The sequence below is a fragment of the Falco punctatus genome (genome assembly GCF_963210335.1).
Source record: "Falco punctatus genome assembly, chromosome: 15".
In the NCBI taxonomy this organism is placed as follows: Eukaryota; Metazoa; Chordata; class Aves; order Falconiformes; family Falconidae; genus Falco; species Falco punctatus.
The window spans coordinates 14,165,413-14,192,889 of NC_137595.1; the positions used below are offsets into that span (position 1 = coordinate 14,165,413).

Here is a 27,477-nt window from a genome sequence, read left to right on the forward strand (position 1 = left end):
ATGTCCAGCCTCCCTGGAGCCCTTGGCCCTTGAGGGCTGCCTCCCAAGGGACTCTGTCGACCAGGCTCCTGACCAGGCCAAAGTCCGCCCTCTGGAAGCCCGAGGCAGCCGTTCTGCTGACCCCCTCCTTACTGCCCCAGGAATGGAAAACGATCACTTTGTGGCCACCGTGCCCAAGGCGGCCTCTGACCACCACATCCCCCTCCAGCCCTTCCCAGTCTGTGAGCAGCCGGCGCTGCGGGGCATCCCCCCGGCTGGCTCCCTGCCCCGCTGTGCCAGGAAGGTCAGTGCCACACACTGCAGGAGCCTCCTGGGCTGCTTCGCCCTCGCTGCGCGGTGTGTCCAGCAGGCACCCGGTAGGGTGAAGTCCCCAACGAGAACATGGGCTAGCATTTGTGAGACTTCTCCCAGCTGCTTCTAGAATATTTAGATGAGGAAGTCATTCTGTCTAAAAAAAAAAAAAATAAAAAGCAAGGAAAGACATTTTCCCAGGGTGTGTATGTGTGTGAAGTGCACTTTTGGTTTAATGAAAAAGAGATGTAGGTGAGGCAGCAAGGTTTTCTGATGCCACATCTTTTGGAGTAGTGTAAATAAAAGGTGATCACGAAGTCCCAGAGCCACAAATCACTGGTGTTTGGGAAAATACTCCAGTACCTCTATATTCAGGGAAGTTTTGTTCTTTCCTACACATCTGTTGTAGGTCGCTGTCATGTTGGGATGTTGGGATATATGCATGTTTTGTTGTATCTGGTAAAGCTGCCTTTCACCACATTTCTGTGTTTCATTTGGGGTCTGAACTATATCTAAAACAAAGACTGAAGGTTCTGCTTGCATACATGTGAGAAATATATCTGTAGATACAACAGAGTTTTCAGGGAACCTGCGCCTTATAGGTGAACAGTAGGGCTTTTTGTCTTGACAATTTTCACCTGAATGAATTCTTTAATTTAAATTTCACAGTTATAGTTCTTTTCTCATTGTGGTTCATGAAGCAATTTGAAGTAATATTAAGTGAATACAACAGAAAGATATATATGCTTAACCTTGCTAGCCATCAGGAGTCATAATTCACAATGACTATAAATGCCTTCATAATGAAAGATAATCAGTATGAAAATGTCATTGCATTTAATTAATTACAGATATTTTGATGGTAATGAGCTAATCATTATGAGTTTTCAGGTTTTGCACAACCAACTCAGCAAGTTTTAGAAAAAAGTGAAGTGGCACCCAGCAAACCTGGCATGAAACTGAAAGACGCATATGAACCTCTCTTAAGCTTCTTCAGGCCAACAAGTAAGTGTCACTTCATCACTGCAGCATTGTTTTTCTCTAATCTTTCCCCTTCTTCTGCCTTACTTCCAATCCTCCCTCCCACACCTACCTGTCAGCATTCAATGTATTTAAAACCCTCAGTCCGATACTGCAAAACACACTAGATCTCTTCCAAATGATATTGTTAAGTGCCCCTTTGGAACAATCATAAATTTGCTTCCACTGCATTGCTAACCTCCTGCAAAACCCTTCATCATCAGTGATGTGGTTGTGCTAGAATTGTGCTAGAAATGCTGGACAGCTTGGTGTTGGATCCGCCTTGCCCAGCTTTGTTGTATACATAGGAAGAAAAGAGCTATTTGGCAGATTCTAGGTGAGAGAAGGATTTTTTCCTGCAGTAGTGTTTCTCTCACTTCTGCTGGTTAGGAAAGGCTCCAGGGCCGTTAGCTTAGGCTGAACCACTCACCTTTTGGACTGCTCAAGTTAAATGAGAAGAACTATATTATTTCATAATATTATTGAGAAGGAAATCACAATGCTAATTTGCTAATATCAGTAAGAAAGAGAATATCTATGAATAGAGAAAAAGGTCTTGGCATGTACAAAAAATCCAAACCTGATTCCATAACTGGATCACCGACAAAATCAAAGGAGAAGCAGAAATACCACTTTTCACTTACTATGTTTCTGCATTACCTTAGTGGACCACCACTGCTATTAGTACCATTGAGCCCTGGGGAAGCACAGAGGCGTCATGAAGTGCCTGATCCCACATTTAATAAACTGAATTTGGCTACCACTAATGTCTATGATAAACATGAGACTGACAATGCAGCCAGTCTTGGGAGAGTTTTTGGAACCGAATGATGCTTTGCAGCTGCTGTGGAAGTGTCACATAAGGGATGTGATACCCAGTTTTACAGGAATTAAATATACTGAGACATCTACTATTTGTAAGTATCTTGTACATTTAAGCCCTTCTCACAGAGGATCTCATGATTATCTGATTAATGTGAAGTTGTTATTAAATAAATAAAAAAGAATAAATTGCTTGAATATTTTGTTCAATAACTGGATTGGATATCTTGCGGGTTTGTTCCTATCAGCTGATTTTCAGCTGCTTCTAGAAACATGCAATTAGTGCCATACAGAAAGTTAGTGGCAATGTATTCCATGCTGGGCCTGTAAAAAAAAAAAAAAAAAAAAAAGAAGTCTTAAATTTCTGTTTTCTTTTTTTTAATTAGAAACAGTCTAGTCAGAAGATTTAGTTTGTCTTTCCCACTTGGTTTACAAGCCTAAGTATAAAAAAGTGTTTCAGTGATGTTTAGATTTGGTTTTGTAAATGTCTCTTGCTGAAACAAAGCAAAATACTTAAGATTTTGTATTACGTGATTTTAGCTTTTCTGTTAATTTTAATATATAGATTAATTAGTTTTGGGGAAAAAACAAACACGAAATTCAGTGACACTGTTTTCTCTACCAAAGCATGCTAGGGACACCAAATATCCCTCTGCTTGGGCATTGCTTCTAGAACAGAGATCTTACATATTATTTCTTTTTTTAAAGCTCTAGAACAGAGGTCTTACATATTATTTCTTTTTTTAAAGCTCTAGAACAGAGGTCTTACATATTATTTCTTTTTTTAAAGCATGTCGTCGCAAAGATGGACAAACCTTAATTCCTTGTCATGTAGGAGAGGGTCTTAACAGAACCGAATGCTTGAAAAATAAATGTTGTCCTTCCAAAACCAGCCACGAACTGACATGTTACATGCCATTTAAAGACAGTAAGTATACTTCTGTAGATTGCTGCCTTGTAGCCAAATGCTGCTTCTGGTCAGACAATACAATTTTCATTTCTGTTACTTCCTTTACTTTTTCATGTTACCACTCTCTTCAAGGTAAGTGTAAGCTTGCATTTATTTCTGCATATATATTAATAGAGAAAATAGTTCTTTGATACAGAATTGTTTGGGTATCTTGTCAACCCCAGCACAAACTAAGAACAAGTGATACAAATAAACATGCTCACATATGTTAGCACAAAGAATGGAGGGAAGGCTTTATTTCTGGAAAGGGGGGTTCAATCCAAAGTAATAGTGACTGTGAAAGTGCTGTGAAGAGAAGGTGGAATTATTTAATCTGGTGAAAATGAGGCTAACTGGTTATTTCATAGCTACTGAAGGTTTAGAAGAGCCATTACTAAGATGAGGGAGCCACAAATTCTTCTTGGTAGGATCAGATGATATAACAAGTGAGAATTGCCACTAATGCTTGGGAAATTTAGCTTGAACATTAGGAGAAAAAAATTCTTTAGGAAAGTAGTGCAACTCTAGAACAAGTCATCAGACAGGTGATGGAGTCATCATCCTTGGAGCTTTTCCAGACTTGGCCAGATAAAGAGACAATTTAACTTGACCTCATGTTGGTGGTAGCCTTGCTTCAGGAAGAAGGTTGATCTACATGATCTGCAGAAGTCTCTTACAACCAAATATTCTGTGGTTCTGTGTTCTTAAATTCTGGCCTTAAAGTATTTTACCGTTTTTCTTTAAGCATAAACTTGGTGTACATGGTTTTCTTCTCTCTCTCATATGAAAGAATGCAGCAAGCTATTTTTGTACATCCTACCATTGCACATAACTGTGGTAATCTGCTTTACTGAAACAATTGTATCGAATCTTAATTTTTGTCATAACTTTTTTTCCATTTGTACAGCTTTATTATTGTTTTTCATGGTGAGGTTGCTTTAACAAACTGAAAAATGCAAAAATGTTAGAGGATTTTTTTTTAGACACAGAATTATTGGATGTGGAAAGGACCTCTCAAGAACATATAGTCAGATCCTCCCTGGTTAAGAAGGGTCAGCTACAATAGGTTTTCCAGGGCTGTGTCCAGTCAAGTTTTGAATATGTCTGAGGACAGAGACTCCACAGCCTCTCTGGGCAACCTCTTTGGGCAACCTGTTCCAGTGTTTACTGCTTGAACCCTCACAGTAAACAAAACAAAAAAAAAAAAAAAAAAAAAAAAAAAAAATTATGCTCAGGTGGAATTTTGTGTCTTAATTTGTGTCCTTTGTCTCATGTTCAGACACTAGACATATATCTCACGGTTTTCTTTCAAGAACAGTGCCAAGATACTCCAGCAATATTTGGAGATCCATCACAGGATCACAGGAATAGAGCCAAATATTACCCTGTTTTTTTCTAATACAGCGGTGCCTGTTATATTGTGTCCTTTTTTTCACCAATGTTCTTAGACACAGGCAGTCTTAACAAACATGAATGTTAATTTAGTAGAAGAAACCATAATCCAGAGCTTAATGGTTTAGGTCTTCCTGATATAATTCAGCATACGTCCATTGATTACAGACATGATACCCAGTTTTCAGGAAGAGCTGACTTAATACAGATATGAAACCCTAGGGGAATACTTGTAAGCTAACATGAGTTCACTTTCTGCTTGTTTGTGCTTGTTCAGAAGCAGGCAGAGGTCAGGACTGAACTTTGAATTTTTTCTTGTAGTTGAGCAAGTGCCACATTGCAGTGCTAGGACAGCTGTAATTGCTACTAGCTAGGTAACTTTTGATAGAAAGAAATACCATTCATCATGAGGCCATAAGAATCTGTTAGTTAGGGGCATACTGCAGAAACAAAATATTTTAATAATATTTGTTTCCCACCTAGGCCTTTATATTATGTGTAGAAGACACTTCATTATAGCAAGAAGAAAAGCTGTATCATGAAAATTACAGCTTTTCTGCTCATTTTTAAGACACATACTCAAGCAAATGTTAAAATTAAATACGCTTATTCAGCTGTGACTGCTTGATTCTTCATTTCAGTTAAGCTTTTACTGTTTGAATATCAAGGGCTGACTATTTTACAGAATTATTTGTTCATAGATTAATTAGCTACTTGAATGCTCCTGGATGTACAACATATGTCCAAAGAAAATACAAACACTTACTGCCCTGGGAGCACATGCTGTTTGCCTCAAAGCAATCTGTTGATAAAATAGAAGCACTTAGCAGATATTAGACTCATGGCACTTGGGGTTCTGTAAGATGATCAGAGGCTGCATACTTGAATGGTTCTTATCTGGGAGTTTTGTCTCGAATTTCACTAGGAATAAAATGAGGCTTTAAGAAAATGCTGCATAAGTTAAGAACTGAAATGGGTAAATAGCATTCATTTGCATGATTTTTTTTCCATTCTTTAAGAAGCTTCTAAAGGACTTTGATTTTTATCCCCACCCACCACCACCCCCCATGCTCTGGGTTCACACAGACCCCAGTTGCCTCTGAAATTAACCAAACACTTGGGCTATCTGAACTCAGGTCAAGTCTGAGATGAGATCTTTCTCGTCTGAGCTTATTTCTAACACCTACTTTTTTTCCATTGTGTTGCTGGCTGAGATACATGTCTTAGAGGCTAATCTCTGTCATCTATACCTCAATATACATCTCAGAATGATTCATAACTAATGCAAACTTCTGTTGACTCTACAGATGTGCAACTGACATTTCGACTGCTTGTGCTTGTGGCAGGAGGATTTTTTATATTGGGGTGTCTACCATTTTGTTGCAATACCTTTTTTCAGAGAAGGTAAGCATTAGGGCATGATCAGACCAATTTTATGAGGTACTGCTTCTAAACGTAGAAAATAGGGGCAACTGAAATGTTTTAAGTCAGTGAGAGGAGAAAAGACTGAAGGGAAAAAACCGAGGAACTAATGTGCAAACATAAAAAATGAGCCCTTCTAGTTTGACGCTACATATAACAGAGGGTCAATTTGGCTTAAGGAAAAAAAGGTTGCTAATGCCCTCGTACTCTTTCTAAAGACCTAGTTATAAAGGGCTTGGACTTGATCTTACTTCCCTTGCTGGGGAAGTTGCATGTAAAACACAAAGGCCCACTGCCTGCACATAAAGCCCTGAATGGGGCTGGAGCAGCGGTGCCTGAACTTGCCATGAGCCGTGCAGGATGGGGACCCTCTCCTGGGCCAATATGCTGAGTAGGGAAGACTAGGGTTTTGCTCCCTTGATTCTCCAGTTATCTTCCCCTACTTTCTGCCCCTGCTCCATACCGAAGGCTAGTGCATCCTATATATTAAAGGAATTTGGTTTCTGTTCTTCTCTGTGGCAGGAAGGCATGACCAGCAACTGCCAGTTGTTGGCAAAAAAGCTGACAAATGAGACTTAAAAGCAAATCAAGCTATGGGGCAGCCTGCAACACTGTGCTCAGCCCGTCCTGTTTAACCCAGAATAGGTTTTTAGGACACAGTGTCCTGAGTGCAATGAAAACCCAGCACGTCAGTAAAAATGAAAAGTTTAGAGAATAAATTAATTTCATTTTGTAATATAAGTTTAAAAAGAAACGAGTAAGAAAACTTCCTGCTACTTGCCTTAGCTCTCAAAATTGACATGGAGAAGGGTGACAAAAATGGTTCTTTTACCACTGCCTTCGAAGGCACTTCTAAAAGAGTGACATTGCCTGTGGTAAACAATTGACTGCTGCACAGGAAATGGCATGTGCAAGCAGGAATGAATTATCTGAAAGGTAATAAGGAAGAAATCAGAGAGAAAAATCAGTTTGTAAAGAAAAAACAAGTAGAAATGTGTCTGTGTGGGATAGACCTAGAGTTATGCACTTAAAACACAGAAGGAAAGAACGAAGTAGCAGGCCTGAATAGAGTAAGAGAAGTAAGCTGGGAGTGTGCTTGGGAGAAAAGTAAATTAATTATCTCTAAGGTTTCTAATGTGCAGTGTGTTTTCTTAATGTATAGGGCACATCACAGCCTGTAAGTGCTATGCAAGCAGTTTAGGTTTTGATGTTGTGAAGAGTTTCAGCATGTATGTTCTTATGATAATGGGAAAATGTAAGCTCCACAACATCAAAATCATTAAACTAAGATGGAATGTGTTAACATAACTGTGCTTTATTTCTCTAGGGTGGTAGTTCAAATTGAATAGCTAATGCTACAGCTTGGTTAATAAGACAGAATTGTCTTTTTCGTGAAGATTCCCACCCCACCCCACCCTCAAAGTGTTAAGTGTTAAACTTTTGCTTTACTAAGACGTTAGCAGTCTATGTGGGATCATATACATGGACGTACTCACACACATAGACTATACTAATGCGGCTGCCTAGCAGATGGCTATTTGCTGTGGTGTTCCACATTTAGACAAGACCTGCTGTGAAAATCTCCACGTTACATCTTACATTGCTCGACAGCTGATGTTCAGCATACAGATAGCTGCACTGAGTCATCAGTGACTCTGAAAACAGGAGGCAAAGAATTAACATGAAATTATCATAAATTTTCTGGAAAATGAATTAATATGTGTTCGTTTTGAGAGAATTCACATTAATGTTTAAATGATCATTTCTGTGTTTTTTCATAGCGAGTGAAATTAGAATATTGCTGTTCTGCTATGACTTGTTTTTTGCTTTGTTTTTTAATGCAGTGATTAACCAGATGCTAAATGGTTTTAATTTCCAACGTCATATATTTGAGTTCTAGGAAAGGAGCAATCCTATAACATTGTAACTTTGAGTTTTCCCAGTTTTAGAGACAGTTGATAGAGGATATGGCTTTGATAAGCATTCCTTTAATGAGCCTGAAACCTTCTCCCTGGATGGAAATTCTTTTGTTTTCAGCACTGTATGGTCAATATCGAGAGCGTCCTATGTACAATGCCAAAACTGTACTGGATGTGCACAACAGTAAAAATTTTCTCTAGAGTTATCAAAAAATAAGAGGGCTTTTGTTGACAAAATTTGGGATGATTTATGAGTACCAATGTGCCCCTTCTAGAGCAAATTCCAAGGTTTCTCATAGAAGTCTATTTACATTAAAAAACAAAAACAAAAACCAACGACTGAGAGACCAACAGAGCCTGGGCAACTAGCCCTGGAAAGCTTTTGCAGGCACTTGTGCTGTGAAGCTAGGGGTGGCTGTTTCTCAGGAGCTACCCAGGATTAGGACAGCAGAGGTAATTCCATGATGTGGCCAGACTAAGAACATGTAGGAGCATGGATTTCCTGTAAAATTGAGAGAGGGAGCTGAGTACTCCGCCCCTTGCCACACTTGATCAGCATTAGTAATTCCCTGAGCCAGTGAGGCTTTGTTACTTCTGCATCCCTGTCAATGAGCTGTGTATTCGCCTCCTTCCAATGGTATTTTTCCTGCAGGAAGCAGGATCTACATGTGCCTCTTCCCAGGAAATGGACTTGTATTTTGTTAGTCTTTGTTAGTCTTCATTGTTAGTTTTGTTAGTCTTCATTGACAACCACATGCAACGATGGACAGGTTAAGACACTACAGGTTAGGAAAATGCAGATGCACTTAACTAGTGCTATATTTGAATAATACTGTGTAGATTTTAAAAATAGAGTAAGAATTAGAGAAGCTGTCATTTCCTTCTACTGAATTCCTAGTACAGCTTTTGGGCCCTTGAATTTGTTTGACTAATTACTGTGGAAATTTCTGGTCATGGTTGCAATATATGAATCAGAAGGTGAGCTGAAATTCATGAGGAAAACGTAAGAGATGGGGAAAACTTATTGAAATGCTTTTCCTAGCTGTAATCTATGTCCTAGTGATGAAATCTTGTGATGGCCCTCAAAATCAACTCTAGCTTTGAGGGTTTTTTTTTCACTGGAGCTAGGATTTCACAGCTACAGTCTAGGTGATCTCTAAATTCCTTCTTTTGAAAGTCAACCACTTTCAGCTGTTGTTTTAATATGTTGCAGCCAATGTGTCAATCCTTTAAGAAGGGCAAATAAAGAAATACAGCAAATAGTGCGGAAGAAACGAGCACATAGTGAAGAGGTTTATGACCCTTTACTGGATTGACTGAAGAAAGACTCTAAGGACCATAAGAACAACAAAAACAGGTAAATGAAATATTCTTGTGTTCTTTCAGTTTAGGATTGTTATCTTCTGTCCATTCTGTATAGAATACTAAACATATGCATTACTAAATGCCTGTTGCTCCCCAGTCCAGTGGACTTTGTCAAAAGGCAATGTTTATCACGGATTACTTTCAATTTCTGTTATGGGACAAGTAATGAGTCTACATGAATTTGATTGCTGTGCTGGGAAGATGAACAACAGCAGAGCAAGCCATGGGCGGTATTACAGTCCTAGGTTTAAGTCCTCTGCCATTTCAGAGTTCCTTATCCCATGTGCAAACTGTGTTGTATGGGAGAGTGGAAAAGCAGAGTAAGGTTTTGCTGCTTTCAGGAGAGACAGATCCATTTACAAGGCACTGAGAAATCTGTCCTGTATGGATAAGGGTGTTTTACAGCTGACACGTTCACATAGCTCCACATCTTGGCATTCGACTTCAATGCTGAATAGCAATTGACTACTGAAATAAATGTAATCTGAGAGTGAAATGTTATTTACATCACATGAACATGCCAAACTATAGATTATTAAAGGTGACAATGAAATCAAGAAGTGTTAGCGAGGTCATTGGACAATAAGGAAATATTTTGGGGAGAGTATTGATTTGGCAAAAATGTAAAGATGTCCTTAAATTTAGTTAGGCTCATGTTTAGGTTTTGGGTTTGTTTTGTTTTGTTTTTGTTTTTGTTTTTCCTTTGGCGTAGAGGAACATCCACCTGATCTTGAAGACCTCAAGCAGAAGGATACCAGGATTACCTGAGTATGCCCTAGAAAATGAGATGTTTTGTTTTAGTATCAAAGTAATACAGTGTTGTCAATCCTTGATAATGCTATTGATTTTGCAGTAGAAGATCTTAATTTCCAGTTATTTATGCTCATTCCATATTCCTGTATAAAAAAGCTAGCAACACCAAAAGACTGCTTGTGGTAATTTCTGAATAATAAGTCTTCTCTTATTGATGCAGTATCCCTGTGGATGGATATGAAGATACCAGTTAAGTGTCCATCTCAGTTTAGAGGCCAGTCTTAGAATATTATCTGGATTAAGAAGAGAGAGTTGTCATTCATTAAACCGGTAGCGAGTGGCCAGCTTACTGCCTTTCAGTGTTGGATGGCTCTGTAGCACAGTAGTGCTACTCTTACTGAGGAAAATGGCTAATTCCTTACCAGGATGCAGAAGATTTAGGAAATCTGTTGTTGGGCAGTTGCTTTAAAGATAGGCTTGGCAAAAATATAAAGTACTTGAGAAAACTGTGCTAGTGTTTTTCTCTGGCATTCTCTCTCTCCATGGTATATCACTGCACCAGAGAACTTTTCTTTGATCTTTAGATGACCTGTCTCTCAAGGTAGGTGATTTCAAAATGCAATTTCTTTCCATTTCCCTGTAGCGTAACAAAAAGAAAAGAAACAAACATGTAGCAGTTTTCAGCAGCTGAGTGCAAAAGTAAGAGTGAGTACCTAAAAGAATGTCAGCAGAAATCAGTATCACCCATAATAATGCAATCACTGGTCATTTTTCCTTGGGTCTGTGAAGTCCGTGTAGCAGAATTTCCAAGAGCTACAACTGGGAGGAATGGAGCTTTCCTCCTAAGCTGGAGAATAAATATTATGAGTGATTCTTTAAAGCTATGTACTTTCAGGATTCTGCATTTAATAATTTTTTTGTGGTTTCATCAGTCCAAAAAAAGGTATCACTTAAAATGCAAGTGGAATAGGGGTGGAATATGCATACGGGCAATCTCATTAAATTGTTGGAGTACTTACTGATAGTCAGACATAACTATATGCAGGACCTATAGAGCTTGATATTGCAACCATTGCCAGTAGCATTGTATTACAGATAATTTGGTTATAATTTTGTAAGCAAAAGTATTATGATGTTTTTAATGTGGAGCAGCAGAATGATGGAGACTGAACAGGGCTCTGTTTGCCTTCCAAATTGGTTGTGTATGTGCTGTTTCTTAATATTATTTTTATGAATGGTGAAGTATGTATGTAGATATTTTGACAAAGATAAAAACCAGTTTCCTGCTACATGAATTTAGGGGCACTATCACAGCTGAAATGTGCATGTGACAAACCACATAGATCCTCATGGCTGATGGTGATTATGGAGAGAGAGCTGTGCTCTGGAGGAAGTTAGGCTTTCATATGGTGCTTCATGATTTTGATTTGAAGGGTAATAAATTCATTCTTTTTCCGTATCATTGACAGCACAACTGCTTTCAATGTCACATAACATTCTGACAAAGGGACACATACTGATAAAACAACTGTATTTAACATAAGCAATCAATGCATCAGCTGTAACCATATCTGGCAGCACCAGAACAAGATGAGCATAAGCAAAATATATGTACTGTAAGAGGAGGAGATGAGATGAAAAAGGCACAGCAAGGTTTATATTCCTCCTAGTGGGACAGTAGTCAAGAGCACCGCGTGTGGACTTGGGCCCTTTTCTATGTAGCAGCTTCATTGTAAAAATGTTCTAAAAAGCTGCAAGTTTTGCTTTTCAGTTGGAGAAGACGAAAGTTCTGACTTTAAATTTTAATTTCTGTTGTAGCTTGACAGTTCGTTTGTCAAGCATGGGTATTGCATAAATAACTGCTACCTGTGCCTAAAATGTCATAATAGCAGTTTAATTACTCACAAAGGTCAAAATTATTACCTTAGGGTCAAATCAGATATTCATTCACAGGCCGGTATATGATGCTGCTCATGCATCTTACCCCCTGCTCTGGAATGCTCAAGGATCTCAGACTCCCCATGGGCCTTGGCCTCCATGTGGTGAGTTGGGCGGTTAAGTGTCCCTTGACCGTACCAGCAGCTCTTGCATGGCTGAGGTGGGGAATGGCACTGACTACCAGAAACATTCCTTATCTGAACTGTAACATCCCTTGACAGCCTTGGAACATTCCTTATCTGAATAGGAACCTGAGTGGTACAGTGCCATCATCACTGGAATTTTGAAAATTCCAGTAATTACAGACTCAGATTGTGGCCAGGACAGAGGATTATTGCTGACTAAAGCCAGTCATCTCTGACCCTATGAACAGCGGTCCTAAGTGAGGCCCTTTTGAGCTCTCCTGGACTGCAGCAGGCTGTGAACAGCATCTCCCTCTCAGTGGGATGCCTCTCAGAGCTTGTGCACTCCCAAGTTAGCAAAGTCAGGAGGACCATCACTGAAAGCTGACGACAGAGCCTGGGCTGATACCCCCACTCCTCGGGACTCAACCCTTGCCTGTTGAGAAATGCAAAGGCATTCAACGTGAACGTTTCACTGAACTCAAGGGGAACTTTTAACAGGTATACCTTTGTACATTTATATCTATATTTCTACACATCTATTCCTTTGTGTCTATGTGCATGTGTGTGTGAATTGATTTAGGTACCTCATGACAAGTATAGAATGCATGTTACCATCTCAGATCCATGAATAGGTTACTGTTGTGATTGTAGTAAATACTATTGATCCAGTTTGTAAATAATAAATTAGTCAATGATTAAGTGCTGCTAAAAGCTTGTGATCAACCTTAAACTGTGGATAAACCTTAGACATCCTTTGGATATAAACCATTGTCCAAGTCTGAGACCACAGTTGGATCTAGCTACCCCTAAACTCTCTCAAGAGTTTAGAAAACAAGGTGATCCACTCTGAACCTCGTGACTCAGCAGGAGGGTCTCCCTTACCCTTTTACATCTTTATTCTCTGTGTAAATAATTCTGGGTTAATTTTAATTTGATTCTTCTTTGTGTGATTTATCTAAGTGATAAGTAATAGAGTGAACCTTGCCATCGAACTTTGTGAAGTCGCATTCCCACAAATTCAGTTTTGCTAGTACCTTTGATGGTGATTCTTTAAGTGACCTAAACCACTCGCTCGTGACTGATGCTAACTGTACTGACATTGCCACATGAACATGGATGTTTTGATCAGCTGACAAGCTGCTTGCTTCCACTAGTAAAAATTCAGATCCCTTTGATAATCGTTGTTTATTTGGGTGGGGTATTTTTTTACTCCTGCACCTCAGCATGCAACAGAAGAATTTCAGCCTGGGGTTACCCCAGCTCTACCTGGAACATGACTTTTCCCCAGTGCCTACAATGCTGAGGTGTACCTTGTGTACCAAGTGGCATGTTGGTGAACCAAACTCAATTTTCCTTTGTCCTTTCTGTCCCGTCAAAGATCTAGATTAGGGACCAGGTCAGCCAAAAGAAAGCACAAGCATTCTTGCAAGGGCTCCTCACAGTGCCTTTGTGGCCAGTGAAAGGGCTACTAAGGACTGGGTGGTGGTCCCAAGCCTGCAGAGCAGTTCCACCTGCCAGTCCCAGCGACCGGGACACCGTCAGTGCTGAAGGCCGGGACCACAAGGTGGCGCTGCAGGCAAACGTTTTTCCCTCTGGCTTTGGTTCCTGGAGAACTTTATTGATTTTTGCCTTTTACAATGTGGTTCATCAAGTCACAAAAAGGCAGATAGTGTACAATAGAGCAATGGTCACTCAGTAAAAAAGACAACATAATACAGCATATGATGACAAGGCTTTAGAAGACTTACAAGATATACAAACCATTGCTTGTGGCTTTAGATCTGCTCTCTCTCCTATCGAACTGATACAGAGTGAAACAAAAGAGCTCTCAGTGGAACATCCCTCTTTATCTTCACAAAGATTAAAGAAATACGAGGCTAAACAACCTGCCCCATTGCACAATAGCTGTATCCAAGAGTGGATGCTGCTACCCTAGAGACACGAGCTATGATAGGGCTCCAGCAGCAGTACAGCTCTTTCATCACATCACCCGGTGTCTGCACCGTGTCTAATGGCAAAGGGTTTGTCTCATTTTCTGGTCCCGCTGAAACCTAACCCACACCCTTAACCACATTCTGTAAGATGAAGAAAAAGGGTTGAGGTGATTTTTGAAAAGCTTTAAAGCAGTATGAAACGACTGTGTTACACTGCAGGCAACCGTGGCAATATCTGGTACTTCTCTCCATCTGACCTTTAGAAAGCTTTCAAAGTCATGAGAATCGAACTTAAAAAATAAATACAATGGAATGAAACCCAAGCTGCTCAGAGTTACAGTGAGAGAACAGATTTGAACCGTAAAGCTCAAAAATCCAAAGCCAAATACAAATTTGTATTTAAGCAAAATCCCTGTGACTGGGGAACCTGTCTTTTATTTTTGAAGGCTCAGGGTTCAGTTCTGAGGCCTGTTTTACCCAGCTGAGATTCATGCAATGCCAGGTAGTGCAGATATAGGAGGAGAAAACACTTCATTGCTCAACAAATATTTTCTCAGCTTGTCTCCATGTCAGGATGCAATTTTGAAATCTTACAGTTCTGCTGATCCTTTACTGACCTAGGTTTGGATGCACAGCTAAAATGAAGTGGAAAGGTCTCCCTGGAAAAAGCATTTCATGTTCTCCTGCAAGGTCCCCAGTGGAGCGAATGGCTCTGTCCAACTCAGTTTTGCTTCTGATTTTTGTGCTCCAAACCTTTGTTGTTCTCACAAAACACTGGAAAAAAAAAAACCCAAAAACTGTTTTTGCCAGCTGATAATGAAAAACTGTCCACAGCTGTACTATTCTAGCTTTCTAGGTTTCATTGTACTGCTTCCAAGTCCCTTCACAAAAGGCATGTTCCTTACTGCACTGCTTCCTTGCAGAATCCACTATCCTACATGTATCTCCCATCCAAGCAGATACATCTTTGAGCGTGTGGGTATGTTTAGTTCTGTGTACAGGTAAGTGGAACAGAGCTTCACTTTGCTCTCTCTCTGTAGTATCAAGCACCACCGCGATCCTGGTAGCTTTGCGGGTTTGGTAGTGCCAGCTGACACTCTGGCAGTCTGGGAAGGGTTGTGGCAATTCTACCCAGAGCTGCCCTCTAAAAGGGAGCGTGGCTGTGGGTGTTACAGTCCTGCTGCGTCCCGTCTCCCTGATTTTCAAGTATGTGATTTTTCAGCCTGTAAGGCTAGAGCTGTTCAGTGTTCCATCTACTGTAGATCAGCTGAGTTAAAATCAGATGATTAAAACAACTTTTTTTTTAGAAAAGGAATTTTCTGATGCATCTGCTTGGCTTGCCATTTAACACTGTGCTCCTGCCCAAGCTCCTGTAAGGTTTTTATGGACTCTCCAAGCTTTTACCATTTTCTTATTCAAGGTACTTGATCCAGTGCTAACACATGATCTTAATGTGGAATGGAGGAACCAAGCCAACAAAAAGGACAGGTAACATCCTGTGTTTAGGACTTTATGCACAGCTAGGAGTTCTGGGGAGATAATACACAGATATTAAATGCTCTTGCATACATTTCCTAATAGGAAAGCCCTGTTTCAGCTAAATGTACTTCAGTAGGTAGCAGTACTGAAAAGCAGTTTCTTCAATTAAGCATGGCCTTATAAATAGCTAAACATATAAGAATTGTGGTTGGCTACATGATAAGATATGATGTGATGCATCTTTTCCCATCATCTTCAAGGAAGGGCAGGAAAAAATATATTGCCATCTTAACATAGAGTGCATTGTTAGCTGGTATTTCAACTCATATTTCTCAGATACCAAACTGATAACTTTAAAGAATGATGGTCTGTATGAACAACTATCAGAAGCAAGGAAATCTGATAGCCTGGGGAAAAACAGTTATTGGGGTGGTGTTGACCAGTTATTTTGATGACACAGTAGGTGAATGAGATCTGGCTTTTGAATAGTGGATAAGCATGGCAAATTAGTGTTATGGTCCTCCTCATTCATAACAGTCCTAGAGTGCTATAAAATGACTGGTTAAACCGTGAAACATCTGGGGTTGGGGCACATCAACTAAAGACCAGGCTGTGCAAGCTGGAAAGGAGGAGAAGGAAGATCATGGGAAAAATGACCTTGGGAAAAATGACATGGGACATTTTACTAGAATGCAACAGAATCTTACTCCCATTTGACTTTTCCAATGTATTTTTGTTACACGTGACCACACTAAAAGTCTGTCACAGAAACTGCAGCAAATATTTATCTTATTTTTTTGTCAATAAGCTTGGGTTTTTTTGTTTTGTTTTCAAATAAAAGCATAACATTTAATCATCTCATCAGTGCACTCATCAGTGCAGCTAGCTAGGAACCAAAAGGTTAACAGCAAATTCTGTTTTACTGGTTAAAGATAGCAGCATTTGCTCAAATGGTTGTTTTACACATGCAGTGGCATCATCCAGTTTAAATCCTGCTGTGTTTCTTTGCCAACAACTGCTAGTGAACATTTGCCCACCTTCCCTGCTGCTGAGTAGTATCAGGATTAGATGCAGGGAGGCGAGCAGGCTTACAACTTCATCTGTTGGCACCACAGGAATGCAGGAGCAGAACAGCATGGCAATAGGGAAAACTTTCAAAATCATCAATTTTAAGGTCTTACCTCAAAATGGCTATTTCCTGGCTGGGGGGAAGGGTATCTTTCCCCAAATGTGCAAGGAAAAAGAAAAAGAAAAAAGCAGCAAGAAGAAAATCTTTCTCAAATAAAGACATGATGGGCATTTATTTATTATCCAACCTAGCAGGCAGGTGAATGTCTGCAAAACTGTACCGTAGATTTTGACATGGGAGGAGTGCCTGTCAAGAAAACACTGGTCTTATCTGGCTCTGTTGGGAATAAAAATTTAGGGAGCTTTTGTACATCTTGGACTTTTTTAAGATGATGGATAGCTTGCAGCAACAGGCATTTTCCTCCCCTCACCAAAGGAAGCCACTTTTCCCTCAGTACTTAGCAAAAGTCTCTTTGAATGACATGATTATAGAGAATCACATTCTGAGCAAAGAGACTGGTAGAGACAGACAGCTGGTTCTCTGTGCAGTTATATTAGCTTTTGCCTGCACTTAAAGAGAGCCAAAATGTACTTACTGAACTCCATACATTTCCTACCTGCAAAGTTGTGCACCTATATCTGACCTTCTCAAACACTTGTCTGTACTTACGGGGCAGAGGAGAGGGAATGTAACATACCAAAGGGCCAAAAGACAGGAAAAGGTGGCATCACTTTTTCCATTGATTTCCTGCACTAGAAGCTGTCATTGTGCTGGTTAGATCTGAACTTGTTGCTATAACGGGTGAGCTGCGCTGCACCCCCTTTCCCAGCAAAGCTTTCTCAGCTGGCTGGCAGCAGGCAGTTGAGCTGGGAAGCGGGGGTAGCAAGCAGATGCTTCTTTTTAACTACAAACATAGCAGTACAGGTTCCTCACAGGTTTTTAGGGTAGCTGAGTACAGACTTAAACAGAGAAATAATGTCTCCCACCCTATCTTTTCTCATTGTTTGTCCTCTGTAAGCACATGGCAAGCATCACCATTATTAACTTTGAATTTGAGTCCTCTGTCATTTGCCTGATGATAGTGATGTCTCTTCTTCATAGTTGCTTTAGTATTACACCTACCATGCTCAATGTTCAGCTTTGGCACCAAACAATGAGCTTAAATAGCGCATTGGCAACTACAAAGTAATTGAGATTTTTTTTCAGATTAAAATAGATTGTGACAAACTAGGCTGACAGCTCCAAAGCAGCTGTTACAGTCTACGGTAACAGTGGTGTGCATTAAAAAGCTCTTGACCACATATTTATGCAATAGACCTAATAGCTTTAAATGAGCTGTTATGATCTATCAATTAAGTAATATATACTGTTAAGAATGCAAGGATAAACCCAAAGGAATTATTATCTACTGCAGCAGTTTTTGTATTTTTAAACTTTTTTTCTTAGAACAATTGCTTTTCCATTTGCTTAATGCCGTTAATAAGAAGCATACAGCCAATAATGAATGACATGCTTAAAATTTGCAGTCTGCACAAAATAAGATGGTAAGATTAAAACATCATCTGTAGCTCATCTTGACAGGTTAGAGTTGTTACAGTGTGAATTATTTGGAACAATAGAAAGATGCGTAACAAGTAACTGAATTTTCCTTGCGGTTTTTTTTTGGTGTGTTTTGTTTTTTGTTGTTTTTTTTTTTCACCTTTACTATCCAGAGGATTGTCCACTTTTCTGTGACTCCACGTGGGCTGATCTGATGTTCAGGGCAGGATGGTCAGGTTCTAGCACTAGTATTGAGAGTAGAATAGCTAACAGGTGCTCCAGCTGTTTTGCTGTTTCAGCACTACTAGTTTTAGAGCTGACCTGGTGCTACCTGCAAGACCAGTCCTTTGGGTTTCCAAGCTTTTTGATCACATGCCCCTATCAGTAAAATATTTTTGAGCATGTACCCCTACTACTGTACTAATATATTATGTACCTTAGAAAACATACACAAAAATAAAAATTAAAGGAGGTGATAAAGATGGAATAAATACTGGTTTTCATTATTTTTCATTTTATTAATGGTGTGAAAAATATTTTCTTCCTTCCAATGGATCGCCTTGTGTACCTCCACGAGTACACACAGACGATTGCTTTAGTGTAGTACAAGGAGAGACCTCACTCCCCCCTTCTTTAAATAGAATCTTCTGTGGTTTATTCTGTCTCCATTACTTGGTTCTCCCCACGTAGACACCCAGTCCTATAGGAAACAGTGACCAATGAGATAGGTATATAACTTTTACGTTCCCGTTAACTCTTCACCTCGTTATTAAACCTGTTATAGATATAGCAACTTAATGACTACTGTGAATCAGGTGAGTAGTTCATAATTATTCTTAGTACATCATGTGGTCAGGCTGCTTTAGTAGGCCCCTATAATCTGTAATAAAACATGGTTTTACACATCATTACAGGGTTGGGAAGGTATTCTTTACTCCTGGCCTGAAGTTACATATGCAGTCAGCTGCAGAGTCTGGTCGTTTGCTCCTCAGCTTCTTTATTTTAAGGAGAATTTGCTCATGCCTCCCGGTGAATGGGACTGAGCCAGGCGGTGTGCTGGCGGGCATCATACATTCTTCCACTAGTGTCTTTCACATCCACACCTACCTGTTAATTGTCTTCTAGTGTGTGAACTAGATCATCGACACAGATGATCACCAAACATCAGCCTCCTCCTAGCTGTCACCTTCCTGAGCTCAGTGACTCCAGTAAGTACTCAGGCACTTCAGAGACCAGTGGTTTATGTCACAGGGTAAAGCGAAGAGAGGTAGAGCTTCCTCTACTGCCAAGGCTCCTAAAGTGGCAAAACTGCTCAGAGCTGGTTTACTCGTATTTACTTTTGCTGAGCAAGGCCAGAATTCTGCCAATCCATCTGAGTTTAGCCTCAGAGGAAAGAATAATTATTTCTTGATTTATTCAGACAAACAGCTGAAAAGGGTTTTGTCTCCTTTCAGATTTGATTGTCTCGTTACAACTGCTGTGGACCTGTTGACAGCAGTGTAGGCAAACCTATGACAAATCCATTTCTCTGGGTTTGTGACAGCCTCCTCCTACCCCAGTCATGGTTTGCTAGATTGGAAGAGTACAGCTTGAAAATGAGTGGTGCTTTGGAGGAAAAGAAGCCACATGCCAGCTCCAGAAAGGGCCAGTATTGAATTAAGGCTTTACAGAATTTTGTGGAACTTCTGGTCTTAGGTTACTCAATATATTCTTCCTTTTTGTGTTCTATTTGAATCTAACAGGCTTTGTGTTTTCTGTGTTAACCCTTGGTGCCTTGCCTGTGAAGGTGTGTTGATTATGTAAAAGTATTGTTGAAAAAAGGGGTCTTAAGAAAGAGCTTGGAGGAAGAGATTGTGATAGCTGCTTGGAAAACATTTGCCAGCAGCCGGTTACCACTTAGTGGCTGATGCAGGTGAAGATGACAAACCTGATGATTAGTGCACTGTACCTGAGTGAAAAGTAGGTAAAGCACAAGACAGGAGAGCAGAACCTATGGACTGTGCAGAGGTGGCGAGGAAGGTAAGTAATATAAAGTGATGGGCAAGGTAAGGGGAACAAAAGAAATTGATCTGGGGTTTTGTTAGCAATATGTTCTTCTGTATCTCCTAAAGTTTGAAACCTATGTTTAAGATGTATAGGAGTAGATATAGCACAGCTGATGAAGAGTAGAGAGGAATAGGGCTGTTTCTTCTGCTCAGCAATTAGACTTGGAGGAGGATAAACTGAATGAGTTTATATTGCCAAGCTTAGCTATGTGCTTCCCTATGGTCTCTTTATTCTTTATTTGTGGTGTAGCTTGTTACTTGCTTTATCCTCGTGACCATTTCATCGAAGAGGAGAGGGCAGCTTAGCTAGTATTAGCTAGTTTATGTGGCTGGCCTCCTTGGCAGAGCAAGTAACGGTAGCAAGAAAATTAACCCTTGGTGGGAAGAGTGAGAGAACCCTTCCTTGCTGGAGGATGTGGCCAGGGGAGAGGTGTACCAGGAGGTACAGTGGACGGACTGTTGTGGTGTTGGCTCTTGTGTGGGGTAGATCTCCGGGAGAACAGACCTCTTGGCTTGCTTGTGTGGGAAGGTGGAGCGTTGGCTCTATGTTACAGACAGCTCCATTTCTCATGGGTAGAAGGGGAATGTTGCTTGTGTATCTAGAGAACAGTGAGCAGATTTGAGGGTGCTCAGAGTCCTGCTCTTGGTTTCCTTGTGTAACTTCATGGGCTTTATGGGGTAACACAAACCAGTTTGTGACTATGGCAAATGGGGACTGGGAAAGTCAGCTGCTCTCATCTGTGATTCAGGGTTTCTTACCATTTCTGTAAGTGGCCTTCCAAGATACCTGATACTTTCTGGATTGCAACATGAACTCTGAGATTAAAATCAATTAAGGGGAAATCTGAGAGGGCGTGATATGAGGAGGGAAAGGAGTATTTGCATTTCTGTCACAATCCAAGCAAAAACTATAGACTGGAGGTAAAGGTTTGTGAGTATCTGCTTCTGCTGTTAGCCATTACTATCGGTCCCTTTGTTCAAAAAGGTGGAGCCTGGGCTCTGAGACTGTAAGGGTCTGTGTTTGAACCATGTGAACAACTGAACCAGTATCATCCTGAGTATTAAATTCTGCAACAATGTATGTCATTCATCTAACTGGGAGAGGGTTTTGTAAAGACCGTTTTTGCATATGACTCCACAGAAAAAAATCTAAACGTACACCATCAAAACTTAGACCATTTGGGTCTAGATCCAAAATATTTATGAATTGACACTGATGCTGTAATTCTCTTATGAACCATTTATTCTCAAGTTTGATTACTAAAAAAATGTCATTTACAGAAGAAATAAGTTATGAAGGAATCAAATTTCATACAAGAAACCCTGGAAAACAAGACCACAAATGACAAAACAGACTATTTAGAGCCCAGATGGCTGCATAAAATAAATAGCCATTTCCTCAGTGGAAGCATAGGCAATTTGGCTGTGTGAAGCTACAATTCCAGCAGAGATCCTTGAAACAGATGTTAATATTGCTTGTGCATGGAAACTTTAGTAAAAGGCAAGATGTTCAGGTAACATGAATGTAATGACTGACGGCCTCAGATTTCTTTGTCTGTAGGAGATACGCACTTAAAACCATAATGTGACTGCTGTAGAGCTGGGAACATAAATATCTGTGTGCATGCTATGATGAGCTAACACATGTGGCTGCCTGAGATGTTTGAGACGTTTTGGCAATTTTCCTTTTGCTATAACTGGTAGCCCAGGAAATATTTTTAAACCAAGAAGAAAAATTCAAGCTGAACCTAAATATAGATAGATATGTATATGTAGATATAGGCATAGATAGATATAATGGTATAATTGTCTTTACCTGTGTAGAGCAGAAACAAGAAATTAATGAGTTTCTTCGTCAGATTAACTTAAAAACTGTCCTGTTTTAACATGCCTGTCTTTAACTAGTCTGTGTTATTTCAGGTGTTCCTGGTCAGGCTAAGTAACCCCCTAATTTTTGTAGGAGCGAGCCTTACTCATCTTTTCCTTAGAGGGGGTTACACTCTTGACTCAAGCTTATCCTAAGAAATGTGAATGACAGAAGTACATTTTCTGGAGGCAATTCTAAGAGTTTCTCAGTGGAATGTGTTTTCTCCATGTAGTAAGAAAGAAGAGCGGCAATTTTGCAAAAAAATGTGTTCCGGTTCTTATTCAAAAATTCTCATTTAGTGAGTGTGCTACAACAGTCTCCTGATAGACAGTAGCAAGGCACGTCTCTTACGGCTTGCACCTGTGTAATGTTTTGTTGGTTGTTCCAGCTGAATCCTATTCCATGGAGACCCTCAATGCAGAACTTGCACAGCGACTTAGTGTGTCCTTGAGTGGCTGCTTTGAGTGCTGTCACTAGCTCCAGCGCATACAAGATGAGGTGGCAAGGTCCTTGTTTTGAAGCAGTAATGGGTTGCAGGGTTTACAACGCCTACTGAACAAGTGAAAACTTAACATAACTACATGAATACTGCTGGGACTAAGGGAAAGACTGACACTTACTCCAAAAATTTTGGGTGAGCTCTTTGCAGACCAGTGGGTAGTTAAGCCTGGCAACAAGTTGTTTTCCACCTTCCCCTGTTTGAAAATACATCCAGAAAGAGCGGTTCTGAGGAGAAGGTTTTGCACGACAGACAGTGGCCAGAGCACACACCTAGGCTATGAGGGGTTTGCATTCCGTTTCTTGCTCAGCCTGAGGTAATTCAGCCCCCAGCAGGGTATTCTGAAATACGGGTGTTCTAGAGAAATCCATCATCTGCACAGCTGGACTCACAATGTGATGAGGAAACACGGGCGTTCACTGCAGTAGGATCAGGATTCACGTTAGTGTTAAAATGAAGCCTACTCCAAGGCTTACTCATTAAGAATTTAGTGTTCCTGGACGCAAATAAAACAATGTTTATGCAGGAAGCCATGGTATCAGTGTCAGTAGCTCAGTATGCTCATTGTCATGGATGTCTGCGGCTTTCTGTTAACCTACCAATATTTGGGCTGATCTCAAGAGGTCCCTGAGGCAAAGCATATGCAAAGCATTCAGCAGTTCTCTGGGTAATACAGGAGATTCCACTCTTCCTTTCCCCTCAAAAAGAATAATATGTGTTTCCAGATCCAAATTTTGATTCACCTATGCTGGGACAATTTCAGTAGAGGAGAATTTCGTCTTTACTACCTGATTCAGAGCAGCAGATGTTAGTCAAGTGTGTTTACTGACTTCAAGATATCCCAGTAATCCTCCACATCAGACTAAGTTAACTTCTAAAAAGGAAAATGAGAAAAATCCCTGTAAAGATTAAGGGTGAAATATTAATTCTTCTTGATACCTGAAGAGAGATTAACAGAATATGTAAGCCATTGCAAGAGATTTGATAACGTGTGTGGCAGAGAGCTTCTGTTATCTCTGCTGGATGGTGTTGGAACTGTTCAAGTTGAAACCATATCCTTGATTGTTTGTGTCGAGCAGCCTCTCCCCTGAACAAGCAGTAAACATATGGTCTCTTGATAAAGGAGGTTCTGGAATCTCTCCCCAGCCTTACAGCCTGGTTCTGAGTCATCTTGTTCAGCTCGGTGACAACATGTGAGCTCTGAAAGGATACTGCTTACAGCAACAGTAAAAAGCTTTTGTCTTCCAGGGCTTAGTGTCTCTTGGTTAGAGCCAGGGAATGGGAGTAGAGTATTGTAATTCAGAATCTTAAATCATTCACTTGGCCGCTCTCCTTCTGAGTAGCTCCACCTCTGCTACATTTTCCCCATCTGTAATAACAGACATATGCCTGTGCAGGAAACTGATATCTTCAGCGAAAAGTCTAGTATAAAATATACATTCTTCTGAGAAAGCATCAGAAATCTTTCCAAATAGAAATAGCTATGCTTTATGCTAAATTGCAGTGCCTCTACTGCCGTATGATACTGCTTCACTAACACACCTAAGTCAGCTGAGTCAACAAGCTAAACACCACACATCCCAGTATTAATTTCAGCAATCTTGACACCTCTGTATCATAGTGTTACACTTCTTAACTCAGTTGTCAGCATGCAGTAAATGTGGTGGTACTGTCAGCCCACACAGACTAGGGCTTAGTATCACAAGGAGAGCATTTTGTACTCCCACTGCAAGAAATTCCATTTTGGTATGCTTTCTACATTTACAGTAACAATGGGTTGGCTTTAGACACTTATCAATTAATGTCTAGTGCTAATACTGTCATAAACAAACATTTGTTTGCTGCTGCTTTCTCTCTAAAGAATCCCTTTGTTTGCTAGAGAATCAAAAAGGACTAATGTCGTTCCTTCTGTCGCAGAGGAAACACGCATCTACTGGTAGCTCTTGCAACTGGGACACCTGTTAGGCTGACCGATGAGACAATAAAATCAGACTCAAATTGCTTTATTCAGTAAAGATAAGTAGATAAAATCACAGAAAATAAAGTCACAGTAAAGTAAATTCTTGCTCCATTCACAGCTGTTAGTTTAATGGAATTGCCTTTCTCATGAAAAGCACAGCTGCTCCAGCCCTGCCGGCAGCACGCGCTGCCTGGCCCGGGAGGGGGCTGCGGGGCTGCAGCAAGGCTCGTCCCAAGCAGCCAGGGCTGCCTTCAGAAATGGCCTTAATCACCGCGTGCGTCTGCAACCAGAGCAATCTGCTGAGCATTTGGACCAAACCAGGCTGGTGCCCGTTGGGTTGGCAGCTCAGCTGAGGGCTGGGTTTGCAAACTGCTCAGCGCGCGTTGCTGCAGAGCGCTGCCTGGCAGGCTGCAGCGGCTCCTGCGCACCTTGCTGTGCTCTGCCCCTCAGTGACATCAATGCGTTCCCCTGATAGAAGCCAGCGTGTGTCCTCCCAAGCCGGTAGAGCTTTGCAAACCAGACCGCCAGCCTCAGTGCACAAGTGTTAATGGCATCTTGTGTTTGCAGGTAACAGGGCACACGTCTCTGCAGGATCAATTAGTTGTGCGTAGAAATGCAGTGTTAGACGCGGATGCGATTCTCCATTTTTGTGAGTGTCATCAGTAGTTAAACACACAGGGCCTTTTTTCTCCCCTGTACTCTGCTTTTACTTTAGAACTCCTTTTTCAGTTTATGCCACACGCACAACAGGACTCGATGCCTTAGTTTGTCATTTCTAAATGAGAGTAATGAACCCCCTCATCTCACAGGAGTACTGTGAAAGTCAGTCAAGTAGTGTATTGGAAATGGTCTGATACTGCACTGGCAAACACAGAAATAATGCTGGGTTTGGAACTTGGTCTAAATAGTATGCAAAAAATAAGACTCTAGACCAGTAATGAACAGTGACAGAAGGAGAAATTATTGAATTGTTGCTCATTTAGTGAACGTGATTCCTGCTGCGCACTGGATGAAATTGGCCCTGTGGGGAAAATAGAAAGACTAGGATATTGCTTACAAAAAGAGGAATGACTTACGGTGGCAGAGACAGGCTTAAATTTAGCATTTCCTCGCTTCTGAGTGATAAGTGTGGCCATCCAAAGACATTTCAGAAAATAATGTGTGGGTATTTGATTTGGGTGATTTTCTAGCTTTTGGAAGAGAACTGAATATGTAGCAATTCTGTCCCGAGGCATTGTTATAATACTTACTGGAGGTATCAGTGGATTGAAAGTGCTGAAATGCCTAAATCGGCAGAGACCTCCCTCACTTGAGCTCAGAGCAGGTGCTCAGGTGACATTCTGTCACCCTCTGCATGGGGAAATCCAAGCTTTGTCACAAGCAGATGGAGCTTCTGATCTGGTGGAAGAGGGACCCTACAGGTAAAGTCACCGTACCTGGGTGGACAGGCAGTGGTAGCCCCATCCCGGTTCTTTCTCACTTTTAGCTTGATGCAATCAAGGAATGAAGCTGAAAAGCTTAGTACACTTTTGATGAATAAATTGGTTTGTGAAAAACAGGATGGATTGTGACTTCCTAAATGCCAATGGATTTTCAAAAGGACAGCATGAAGTAGCCTTCTCTTATATTTCAAACCTTTTCCAAAACATGTTTTCTGGAATGGATTCATTTAGGTCTTTTTAATGTTCAAGAAGCAATTGCTAGAATTTCTTGACACAGATAAAGTACTTTATTTTCCCTTATCTCAACCTTGGAAAAAAGCAGAAATGCTTTGGCTGAAATTCTCTAAAATTCCCACCGTGTAAACTTCAGCCCAAATAGTTATAATTGAGATAAACTGTAAACAATTGAATGCAGGATCTTCTAATGAGAGGTGTCAAGGAATATTAATAATAGATGTTATTTCCATCCAAGCCTGTAATAATACATGATGGGATATTCAAGGTAAAGAGATGCAAGTGCAAAGTGAGGCAAATGTATGTACTCATCTTTTACATTTTAATGGAACTAATTAATGAGGCTGGCATGCTTTTGAAAATGCTTTAATTTATTCTTTGATTAAAAAGTAGAAGTCTCTCATTAGTACAAAAATATCTTTTCTGAGTTATACTTCTGGAGTGTATAAAACAGATCAGTGCTGATATAAACTGGGAATTTCAAAATTATTGTTTACATTGCATACTATTTCTGCATCATTCATTGTGGATTTACATCATAATTAGTTTGCTCTGTTTTCCCTGCAGTGAGCTTGACTCAAAGCGGGAAACTCCTCTGGATTTAACTGTTGCACCTGATTGCTTTTTTACTTTCAGGCACTGGCTGTGAGGCATTTATTTATTTCATTTATTGTTTCTATGAGAAGGAGAGGAAAAAAGAATCATCTGCTGCTTTATTTGATTTATCAGGTGACTTCTTTTCACTTTTGTTCAGTTTTGTGTAAGGTGACCTTTGCATTTGTGGAGTGGTAGTTTGATTATAAACCACTGCTTTGGTTAGCTCAGAGTTTTGTGCATATACTTTAATTTACATTATACTCCTGTAGACCTCATTTGGGGAAAAAAGTTCTAGTGTAGCAGTTCGGCTTTAATGCCAGGCTCTGTAATTAGTATCCTCCTTCTTCTTACTCACAATTTTGGTAAATTTTGGTAAAATTTTGGTAAAATATTAATTGCTATTAAATAGTGTGAGTATGTGTGTGTAGGGTGTGAGGGGGGTTCCCTAGCTAAAGCTGCATTCATGGAAATGACTGGGGCTGGCTCCAGAGGGGGAATGTAGCTGCGCCTTTGGATAATTGCATGATTCTGATACTTCTCTGCCTCACTTTGATGGATGAAATTCTCCCCAGGCTAGAGGTTTTATGAGGTCTTTACATTACTAAAACATCCTTGAGCTAAAGCTAAAATCCTGCCAGCTTTCACAAATTTGGTCTAGATAGTAAAGAATTTGACTGCGTTAGGTTGGCATGGAGCAGTCCTGTAGCTCCTACCTCAGCTTCCTGCCCTTTTGCGTGTTGTCCCACCACTGGAGCAGGGCTGCCCTCACTCATGGCTTGCTGTCCCAGCCCTTCGGCTCACCAGCCCTCGCCTTTC

General features: G+C 40.4%; 1 protein-coding gene across 1 annotated transcript in view; it reads left to right on the top strand.

Moving 5' to 3' along the window:
• The window catches only part of FMR1NB (FMR1 neighbor), a 33,523-nt gene extending 6,497 nt beyond the window's left edge, over positions 1-27,026 (top strand). Inside the window, exons 3-7 of the mRNA XM_080365809.1 lie at positions 1,183-1,296; positions 2,924-3,061; positions 5,782-5,878; positions 9,029-9,172; positions 9,893-27,026. Coding sequence (XP_080221935.1) covers positions 1,183-1,296; positions 2,924-3,061; positions 5,782-5,878; positions 9,029-9,131 — 452 coding nt within the window. The 3' untranslated portion in view covers positions 9,132-9,172; positions 9,893-27,026. The remainder of the gene's footprint in view (positions 1-1,182; positions 1,297-2,923; positions 3,062-5,781; positions 5,879-9,028; positions 9,173-9,892) is intronic.
• Positions 27,027-27,477: the final 451 nt, after the last annotated feature.